The sequence below is a fragment of the Pteropus alecto genome, unplaced genomic scaffold (genome assembly GCF_000325575.1).
Source record: "Pteropus alecto unplaced genomic scaffold, ASM32557v1 scaffold106, whole genome shotgun sequence".
NCBI classification, from domain to species: domain Eukaryota; kingdom Metazoa; phylum Chordata; class Mammalia; order Chiroptera; family Pteropodidae; genus Pteropus; species Pteropus alecto.
In genome coordinates this window covers 18,624,052-18,635,463 of record NW_006442103.1, presented here as the reverse complement: position 1 = coordinate 18,635,463, position 11,412 = coordinate 18,624,052, and the positions used below count along the sequence as shown (strand labels likewise).

The window sequence follows — 11,412 nt, the reverse complement described above, 5'->3', positions numbered from 1 at the left end:
AGAGATCCACGGAGGGCAGGTGAGCGGCCGCCTCCCGGGGGAAGACGCCGCCGTGATCCTTAGCGGGGGCGGGCGGGGCGGACGCCGGCCCCACCGGCTCTCTCGGGAACGGCGTCCCATGTTCCAAGGGGGCCGGGGGGAGATGATGCTCAAATGTTGAGTTGAAACTGTTGGAACGAAAGCTGCCGACACTTTCCTGAAACTGGGGTGCCCGTTCCTTGTATGGCGCCGCTTTGAAGCCCGCGAGGCCTCCGCTGCCCCCACCCCCAAGGGATGCCAACTCGGAGGCACTTGAGGGGCCATTGTCAAAAGAGCTGCCCGAGGTGCTCAGGTCAAACCACCCCACCCTGGAAGCCTCGCGCCCGTGTCCTCTGTTTCCCTTCCCGGGCACGCGGACGGACTCCACCGTCTGGATGGGCTCCCCGGACACCCTCCTGTGGGGCGCGTGATGATAGCCCAGCGTCTCTATGGGAGCCCCCTTCTCTTCCGTGCTGTCAGGCAGGTCGAGGCAGGAGGAGGACACCCGGGTCTCTATGCGGAAGTGCTCTTCTTGCTGCTGCTGGTCGGTGGCCGTCAAGCTGGGCTGCGCGAGGTTGGACAGGCCGACGCCGTCGCCTGACGCGCCCTTGCTGGGGGCCTGGCCGAAATGCTTATCCTCCGAGGGCTTTCGGGAGGCGTTTTTAAGCATGTTCTTAAACTCAATTGTCGACGTGGTGGAAATGGTGGCGGCCAGAACTTTCTCCACGCCCGACGTGGGCGCGTGGCCCGCGGGGGCGGCCAGCGTGTTCTGCGGGGAGAAAAGGGGGCGCTGTGGGCCGGGGTGCGGCGAGTCCGGGTACTGCTTCTGGGGCAGGCTGAGGTGCCCCGGGGCCGCCTGAGACAGGCTGTTGTGGTTGGAGTCGGGGGCGAAAAACGAATCATTCTTACTGGGTGACGGCGACCGGTTAGACCCAGGTTCGTTCCCTCTCAGACCGAAGGCACCAAGCAGCCCAGGGGAAGCTGAGAGCCGGTCACAGTCCTCAGTGGAGTCCAGAAGGGCCCTGACAGCCGGAGGGAAGGCGGACTGTACCCCAAAGCCCTGGGCCCTGTGGCTGTAACTGGACAGGATCGGCTGGTACTCCGCGGTATCCGAAAGCTTGCTTGATTTCAGGATGGACTTGGCCGGCTTCTTCTCCAGGTTCATCACCGCAGAGGGGGGCGGCCCCGAGTACTCGAAGTCCCGGTAGTCCTCGTCCTCCTGGAAAGACGTGTCCGGATAGAACTTCTCCTGTGCGGAGTCCATCAGGGACGACGGCCTCTCCATGCCGTCGGCAGGCTGCTTATAGGGCGAGTCGCTGCCCAGGCCGAAGGGACGATAGGTGGACACGGCATTGGAGAGGTCCCGGGGGTAGCTTTCCTCTCTCCCGGGGGGCGGTGACCGCGTACTGCTGGGGGTCGAGGACCCAGGGCTGATGATCTTGGACAGCAGGGACATGGTATCTACGCTGCTGGATGTGGGCTTGTCCATCATCTCGTCTTGGGTGGGCGTCCCGCTCCGTTCATCCCGCACGGGGGTCCCGTCGATGTTGTCGACGGACGTGCTGGTGGGGCCCCGCTGGAAGTCCGAGGGATGGCTCTCTGCCGGGGCGCTGGACCCCAAACTGCTCAGGATCGGGATGTTTAAGTTTAAGCCACTGAAACCAGGATTACCTTTTAAGAAGTTGTGGATCTTCATTTCCAGGCTCGGGGAGGTGGACTCGGACTCCAGCTTTGGCTTGGAGACCTCTGAAGATTGGCACATGGCAACTTCAGAAGGAGGGGCAGCAGAGCTAGCATTGTGGGCACCTGTGAACCCCAGGGAGTTGGACGGCAGCTTGAAAGTAGTGCTTGGGAGACCTGGGCTTTGCCCAAGCGAGACCTTGCTGGCTGAAGTTGAAGACACTTCAGATACTGATGAATTGGGAGAATAGCTGAAGCTTTTGGGAATAAAGGGCTGGGCACCGGAGGGCAGACTTCTTCCTTTCACGCTAGAGACCGTGGTGTTGGCAGGGGAAACCGCGGTGCTCTGGGAAGCAGCTTCACTGGCTGGAACTGGGTTCCCAGTAACACTCTGAAGTAAAGATGACAGGCCTGCAGAAACAAGGATTAGAGGAGTTAGAAAGAACAACGCCCCACCTTACAATAAAAACAATTTAAGCTAACAGGATATTCTCACTCATTCCAGTGGGAACCAGATAGACATTAAAATAAGAGGCCAAAGGGAATCCAGGCCAAACAAGCAATGGCTAAATGTCCCAGAAAACACTGGATCTATTTGTCAATATAAAGAGAGCACGTCGCCGAAATGTTTCCAGTACAGTCATGAAACAAGTCCAACATGGCAAGATAAAAGGCAACAGGAAGGGGGAGATTTTAGTGTCAGAATCATTCATGGTTTAAACAAGACAAAGCAGAAAAAGAAAGGAAGCAAAATTACTCTTAAAACAACACTTTAAGCCAGGGTTTCTTAATGTTTGATCTGTGGAACTGTTTCTCTAAATCCGAACAGATATTCTGCCCTGCCCTTCCTGTCCAACCACGACTGCCTCTAGTAACGAACACTGTTATTCTCAAGAGGGAGATGGCATCTGCAAATTGCAGAAACTTATTTGAACAGGGACGTTTACAAGAAGATCTCTTGCTAGACCTTTGGAGAAACAATGCTCTTAGCTATCAGTTTTGGCGGTAAAATGTAGCAATAATAAACATACAAACATATACCACAAAGACTTATAAAGCTAGGCCATCGGGGCACTGATCCTTTCACAAGAAAACACAGTCCTCGCCTCAGAGCTTGAAAAACTCAAGGATCATTGATCTACTGAGGCTGACATGGGTAGAGTCACCCCACTCACTGACACAAAACCTTCTCAGAAGCACTGAGAAAGAATTCCTTGGGGAAAGGCCGAGGTCCACCAAAGCAAACTGTGCCTGTAGAAAACTTTTTAGAAAAACACTTGACAAAAAAATAACAGAAAGTCCTATAAATTCAAACGTATTTTGAAAAATTTACCCAATTTTGGATTGTAAATGAAAACTTATGTACTTCACCCAAATTTATAGTTCTTAATCATGTTAAAACTGTTCCTTTATAATGATACGGTGAAAGAAAATATTTCATATAATAGTTAAGTCACTGTTTCTTCAAAATTTTAATTTTAATTCATATTTGCTAAGAGATTAAAGGTCTTAAGAATTTTAAGGATCCATTCCTGTTACATTTTTAACTGCCATCTACTTCTAAATAATGGTGCATGGTTTTTATTGTTATCCAATATTCAATACCTCTTTGTTGTGGGGCGTCCTTGTGCACTGTGGGATGTTTGGCCGCCTCCCTGGCCTCTACTCACAAGATGCAGCAGCACCCCACCCCCACCCCAGATGTGACAAACGAAAATGTCTTCAGACATTGCCAAATGTCCCGTGAAGGCTCCTGGGTTGAGAACTACTAACACAGAGTAAATCACTGTATTAAAGATACTGTTCTGGTATTTGTAATTCATTGTGTAATTATGCTGAGATGCTTAAAAAAGGTTGCACCAGTATCTGGAGTGTCTGAGAACAGAGAGCAGGTACGTTTTATGAAAAAATGCTGGAAACAAACGGTTTCAGGTGCAAAATATATAATCAGCAAAGCTGAATATAGCAGTTAAAGTAGCGATTAAATGTAGGCAAAAACAAAATAGATGTACTCGATATCTACCGAGGCCTCTATAAAACATCAGGACATAAAAAATGAGATAGTCGTTATCTCATGAAATATTGATAGTACACTGACCTTTCCTACTGTCTTCAGCTTCGGTTAAGATTAAAATATGTAAACCTCAACGTATACTAACCTGTACTAAGAGCTGGGATACACGCAGCCCCTACGGCTGTCATGGCGTACGTGTCAAGAAATCTTGCTTCTGGTTTCAGGTCATCACTGAATAGGTAGATGTGAGACCTTAAGCAGGTCACATCACCTCACCGAGCCTTAACTTCCTCACCTGAAGAGGAGGGGATCAGACTAGATGATACCTAAAGTCTCTTTTTCAGCTTGGACATTTTATGATTCTATGAATGCCAGGTCGTAGATGATAAATAAATATAAAGAGAATAATGAATTAACTGTATTCTATACATTTCGCAGCTTTGGATCTCTCAGGAATGGAATCCAGGACTACGCCAGGGACACACGTCATCTGAGCCCCCTGGCACAGGTGAGTTTACCTTGCAGTGCCGGGGCTGACTGTGTCTGGGTTTTGGAAAGAGCAGAGAGAATGCTCTCTGGGGTGATCTCCACTTTTGAGAGGATGTTTGCCAGAGGGTTGTGCGATGCCGTCGTGGCAGGTGCGGGTGTTTTCAGACCGCTGGAGAGGTTGCCGGGACTTGCCGGAGTTCCAGGAGACGGTCTTGATGCAGGACTGACCCCTGGTGGCAGAAAGAGGAACTCAAAATGCAATTCAAAAGGACCTTTAAATCAATGATACTTTCTACTCAAAACAAGTTGGGCATGTTTAACAGCAATTCCTGTGACCGATTCGCAAATGGTCCATATCGTGGCTTGTACAAACACAGCAATCTGAAGATTAAATTAAGATTTGCTCCTGTCTAGTTGGAATACCCCTAAAATAGACACATCTTAAGTTTTTTTCATATGTTTTCCAGTCGTTTTGAGAGCTCCGATGGGAGGCTAAAGAACCTATTTTTTTCCTCTACCGAATGAAACCTAGACCTCCAGAGCCCTGCAGGTGCTTGATACATACTGCCAGCTGAGCACGATCAGAACCACTGCAATTGTGTAACCCTGCCATTGCCTAAGTCTGTGTGATTAGTTATTTACTTTTGAAATGGCCTATAAAATGAGATTATATAAGCAACCTCTTTCACATTTTTACATTTTAAAACACTGGACTGGTTTTTAACATAGAGAAAATGTATATAAAGATAAAATAATTTTTTATTTTCTTAATGATCAAAATTATAAACAGGTATTTCACAAAGAGAAATAAATAAGCAAACGAAAAACATTTTAACCATATCTTTAATCGAAGGAATGCAAATGAAAACAAATGATGTTTTAAGACTAGATTTGACAGAGATTAAAACAAAACAAAATAGTTTGGGAGAAGCTGAGGAACAACGAGAACTTTCACGTAGTACTTGGAACATAATCAGTTTCTGGAGAGCGTTTTAGTTATAACATGAAAAGACTTGAAAAACCTACGAGCTGCTATTTTTAGTATCTTTTAGAAATATGTATTTAAGTATTTATGAAGAAATGAAATAACAGATTTTCTTCAAAATAATCAGGATTGTGTAGGCCACGTGCTCACACGGTTGAAGATGGGGGATAAGTATGAGTGATACCAGAGGTGCTCTACTTTTGTACTTTCATCAAAATTTCCATTAAAAAAAAAAAAAAAGCTTTACATAGTCATCCACCCTTACAGGAAGGGTTGTGAGTAAAATTTTGGCACCAAGATTGTTCATCACAGTATTCCTTTTAACAGTGAAAAATTGGAAACTTACTGGATGTTTAATAATAAAAAGGTTTAAATAAATAACCAAATGTTATATAGCTAAATTTTAAATAGCTGGTTTTGAAACTATATGCAATATGCTTCAATAACTGACAGAAACTTTATTACAAATATTTAATCTCCCAAACATTCATATACACATACACTTGTAAGGTTAGACACCAGTGGTTTCCTCTGGGGTAGTGCGATTATGGATATTTATTTTATTCTATTTTCTAATTTTTCTATAATGACCAAGTATTTAATTATTTTCCTTCTTAAAAGTATTACTTTTAATTTTAAAAAATCAACAAAAACCCAGACTGGTGGTTCACTTACAAAGATGGAAGTTAGTCTTTTATCTCCCTTACTGGGCTCACTTACCAGTATTTTTCATGACTGATGTCAGGCTGCTAAGGATGGAACTGATCTTTGCCAGATCCACATTAGCCAGGTTTGGCAAAGCCAATGCTGGAGAAGGGGACAGAAGAGCAGTATTCACAGGCTTTGGAAGAGGAGGGGTGGCTGTCATGGGCGCAGGCACCGGGGTACACGAGGAGGTCTTCGGGACACTTTCCGTTGGCTTTGTAGGAGCAGAAGTGGATGCGGCTGCCTTCTCTACAGGTTTTTCCTTCCTGTCCTCTACTATTTAAACAAAGGAAACAGATATTATTGCATCGTCCTACTTTTCAGACTCTGCTTCCAGTATGAAATAGTAATATTTCCTGATGTGTGGGTAAAAAGCACTGTGCTTTAGAGAAAACCACTCACGTCATGATTTAAGAAGTCATTCCCTTTATAATTTATGATCCTTCCTGACTTCAAAGCCTGCTTAAAACGAATTTCCCCAATTCGTCTTTTAGCTTACTTAATGATCTCTTTGCATCTTCTTAGTATCTGTGCATTAAATTTGTACATTTTTGGAAGCATATCATTGGTACAACATTTGTGTTCTGTCTTCGCTAATGATATTTGTCATAAATTGTCCTGTCTTTTCATGCCCGAGAACTTTCTGAAGGGTAGAAACTCTATATATTTTATCATATTTTTTTGTGGCTTCCAGAAATTGGCCTACGGGGGCTGTAATAAAGCACTAGTTTAAAACCACAGTGTTTTAACTCTAGATGCTTTCTAATACTGAAAAGGCTACACATTATATGGATAGTGCATTACACTGAACAGAAGTCAAACCCCCTAATAATTATAAAAGCTGGGGATGTCAGAGAAACAATTCACCGGTCCAGGTTAATTCTGAAAGTGTGGTCAACAAACTGGCTTTGGAATCTTGAAGGTCAAGAGTGACGGAGAATAAGGAATTCCTGTGTAAGCGCCCCTCCCTCCAACACAGTACTATTCGACAGAAATATCGCTCAAGTCACACATGTAAGTTTAATTTTTCTAGTAGCCACATCGGAAAAAATCCAGATAAAATTAATTTTAATATACTTTATCTGAATATAATCATTAATGAGGTATTTTCACTCCTTTTGGGTGCTAAGTTTCTAGAATCCAGTGTGTATTTTAAAACCGGAGCACATCTCAAGCTGGACAAGCTGCATTTCGAACGCTTGACTGACATGTCGCTTTCAGCGGCCACCACAGGGAACCACACAGACCTTGAGCAAGGATTCTAAACTAATGTGGCACATCGCCCCCCGAACCGCTGCTCTAGAGATGACAGCGCTGCCTCGGTGGCCTATATAGTTCTGATAAGGACTGAACTATCTTTTCACACCTGCCTGGGACAGAGTTACTGGTGGGAAAGCAAAACAAATACGGAACAAGTTGTCTACTAATCACTAAGGACATACCGATGATTTTTGACCCGTCGTCTTCCACATCAGAGAGTTCCATGTCTTCCACATCACGGTTATCTGTTGCAGGCTCAGGTGTAGCAGATTTCTCACTCTCCACGGCTGGTGACTGGGATTCCTCGCCCCCCATTCCCTGAAAAGGAGACTCAGAACCAGTTGGGGAGGGAGCGTCCATGCTTGGGGAAGGGACTGGTGATTCTTCTGGATCGGGAAGGGTGGACTTCAGTTGATCCAGCTTTTTCTTTAAATTGTTCACTCGATTAGCGAAGGTTTTGTACGCCTAAAAGAAAAAAAAAGAGAGAAGAGTTTACTTCTTTGTGAAAAAGACCAGGAAGCTACCATTTTGACTTTGATCAGGTTTCCTCATTGTCATTAACAAGATCACTGGTACGAAACAAGAACATATCATCATCTGTCGAGCATGGAGTAGTCCCCACCTCCACTTTTTGTATTCCCTAAGTGAATATCTCCATGGGTGCCTGAGCTGGAAACCCAGAGGTTTCTGCAGTTCGGTCTCCCCTGCTCTCTTCTGTCCATCCAACCGACCAAACATCTGTCAAGAGCCTAAATGTGTTGGCCACTCTTCCAGTACTGGAGATATAGCAAGGACAAACAAAACTCAAATCCATCGATAAAGCAGAGCCTGAGAGGCTGAAATTATTTAAAAAATAATAATAACTTTTATTTTAGAAGTTTCAGGTATACAAAATTACTGCGAAGATAATACAGCGAGTTCCCATATGTCCCACACCCAATTTCCCCTATCATCAACACCTAACATTATAGTATGATACATCTGTCACAACTAACAAATCAATCTTGATAGTTGTTATTATTAACTAAAGCCATACTTTATTCAGATACTCTCGGTTTTTACTTAATGTCCTTTTTCTGGTCCAGGATTCCATGCAGGAGACCACAGTATAGTTAGTTATGTCTCCTTAAGCTCTTGTTTGTGACGGTTTATTAGACTTTGTTTTTGATGACCTTGACAGGTAATTTGTAATGGCCTTCGACTGAGATTTTCCTCATGATTAAACTGAGGTTATGGGTTTTTAGGAAGAAGACCACAGACGTAAAGTGCTACTGTCATCGCACATCATATCGAAGGTACAGACAATCAATATGATGTACCACTTTTTTTAAAAAAAAATTATTAAATTTTTTGAGGTGACATTGGTAAGATAATAGTTTCAGGTGCAAAATTCTATAATACATCACCTTATGTATTCCGCTGTGTGCTCACCACCCAAAGTCAAGCCCCCTTCCACTGTCACTACATATCTGACCCCCTTTACTCTCTTCGACACCCTCCCTCCTGCCTCCCCTCCAGTACCCACCAGACTGTTGTCTGATGTCTCACTCCTGACGTTGCCCTTGATCGCCTGGCTCAAATCCCACTGATCTGATGATGTAAACTGCCAATGCCGTAAAGATGCGTGTCTTTTGCTTTTTTTGTTAAGAGTCTTCAATCGTTAAATTATAAAATCATTTTAGTTGCTCATTCAAAAAGCATTATTTTTAAAATGCAATGGAACAGAAAAAAATATATTGAACTGAGCTTTTGCTTCTGGATATAACTGAGTAGCTCGTATCAGAGCAATGCTCCCACCAAGAACTAGAAAAGCCAGATGTTTACACATACCTATTCATACACACGCACGTGTGTGCACACACATGTGAGCATACTGGAGGGCTGAGGCAACCGAGACCTGAGTGCTAAATCCTAGAGCACGGGGAAACGATGAGCAGAGCGAGGCTGGCATTCTGCAGCTACCTGTTCTCCTAGGGTTCTGGTTCGGGGGAGGCAGGCAAGACTTAGAGAATTCAAACAAAAGGACAAGGCAGAGGACCGCTGTTAAGTATATAGAAAAAAAGCAGAGCTTTTAACAGATAAAAATTACATACTTGGAGGCCAAGATTCTGATGTAAGAGGAAGGACAGAACCGCTCAACAATATGCTACTGTTTTTCCCTTCAAAATATTTGCTGAATTCTGAAGCTCTACTTAAGAGGAAATTAAAAAGCCAAGAAGAAAATCTCTGAAAATCAAAGTGGAGTCTAATGGTGCTGGGGAAACAAGGATTAGAGTTCAAATTACTCTATTTTTTTTAAATGTTCCTTTCTATATTTTCTATCCTTTTTATCTCGGTGCTTCCTTCTAGACATTTTCCAATAACCAGTCTTCTAATTCATTAATTCTCTCTTCTGCTGACTCTTATCCATTCTTAAGCCCATCGGTTACATAGGACAACAAGGGGCCCCACCCAAGTGACCGCCCCAGGCGCAGGATGGACCAGAGGAAGACAAAGCCTTGCCAAGCTGCAACCCGGCCTTGAGTCAGTTCAGTTTCGAATCTGATTAATGTGATAGGCTCTCGGGACATCTGCCTAGCAAAGGCGAGGGCGAGTCCCTCCTAGAGGAAATCATTTGGAGACGCTGTAAATACTTTCCATACAATGTTCAGCGTTCAATAAAAAATCTGCAGGCATCGTGAGAGGAGACCAAATGATCTAAAAGAAACAGACTCACAACAGGTGAAACCAGTATTGGAATTATCTGATGAAAACCAAACAGCTGCTTTACAGGTTCAAAAAAAAAATAGAGAAAAATCCCTCCTCCTCTTCTTGAACGGTTCAGCTCAAAACCACTATCTAGAGGTTACAGGGACGCACTGGTGGCCTCGAGTAAGAAAACAGAGCTGAAAGGGGTGAGGCAAGTGTCTACATGGGGGAAAGGCATCGCACGGGATGCCGACGTCCAAGGAAGACGAAGAGAAAGCCCCGGGAGGTGCCTGGGGCGAGAAGGAAGTCCCGGGAGACGGGCTACACACAGGGCCTGGACCGGATGCGTGAGCTGGAGACCAGGGAGCAGAGTTTTACTGTTAGAAAAGCAATTACAAATGTGGGGAGGAAGAAAACTAGAACAGACCTTGTGGTGTTGCACTGGGACTGGAGAAAACGGCATGAACTCGCGGTTTTCAATATGTATACAGATACAGAAATAAACACAGGTGTAACTACGTGTGTATGTAGGTTAAGTGCGCACATACAAACGTACATGTTTCCCAACTCTGCACTGACACGGTCTGGCAGCAGTGCTAGCCCAACAGTAATGAGTATACCTGGCACTCAGATCTTGGTTTCTAAGTATGTTTCTTCACTAAAAGGAACCAGGGATCCTTGGAGAAATGACCGATCCCAGGGCTGGTGGGAAAGTGCACGATACGCGTGAGACACCTCATTCCAAAAGTAATGCTCAAAACTGATGAGGACACAGCAAAAGAACAAGGAAAGCAGCTTGAAAGGAGCTGTCACTGGCCAAATCTGGGACGATTCTAGCATCAAAATAAGTACCGGTAATAAATTAAAACAATGAATAAATAGGACTCTATGAGTCCACATTGATATAAACAAACGAATAAATTGAAAGTTTGATGAGGAACAACATATTTACATGGTTGCAAAATAATTCCCCACGGAACACTTACTAATTACTATTATTAGTTTCCTAGGGTGTGGTAATAAAATACCACAAATTAGGTGACTTAAAACAACAGAAATTTATTGTCTCATAATTCTGGAGGCTAGAAGTCCAAAATCAAGATGTCAGCGGGTCATGCTCCCTCTGAGACTGGGCAGAGTCCTCCTGTGCCTCCTCCTAGCTTCTGGTGGTGGCCATCAACCCTTGGCTTTCCTTGGCTTGCAGCTGCATCACTACAATATTTGTCCCAGTTGTCACATGATGCTCTCCCTGTGTGTATGTATCTAAATTTCCCTCCTCTCGTGAGGACGCCAGTTATAATGGAATAAAGCCCGCTGGAATGACCTAGCCTTACCTTAATTACATCTGCAAAGACCCCGTTTCCCAGTAAGGTCACATTCACTTATATTAACTAGGGCGTAGGGTGTCAACATATCTTTTTGGGGTACACACAGCAATTACCAAGGGAGAACTTTTCTAGAAGCCTAGAAGATTCCACATTAATAAAAGATATCAAAGGGAATATTATAGGTAGTGAAATACATCAAACTTGTATGCTAACTGAAAGGATGAAATGAGAACACGATCACTTCC

The 11,412-nt window shown here is 44.4% G+C and overlaps 1 protein-coding gene across 1 annotated transcript in view; it reads right to left on the bottom strand.

The window, feature by feature from the left end:
• Positions 1–698: 698 nt before the first annotated feature.
• The window catches only part of RPRD2 (regulation of nuclear pre-mRNA domain containing 2), a 61,664-nt gene continuing 50,950 nt past the window's right edge, over positions 699–11,412 (bottom strand). Inside the window, exons 8-12 of the mRNA XM_015595499.2 lie at positions 7,334–7,616; positions 5,907–6,167; positions 4,231–4,431; positions 928–2,109; positions 699–787 (exon numbers count right to left, since the gene is read on the bottom strand). Of these exons, the coding sequence (XP_015450985.1) occupies positions 699–787; positions 928–2,109; positions 4,231–4,431; positions 5,907–6,167; positions 7,334–7,616 (2,016 nt within the window). The remainder of the gene's footprint in view (positions 788–927; positions 2,110–4,230; positions 4,432–5,906; positions 6,168–7,333; positions 7,617–11,412) is intronic.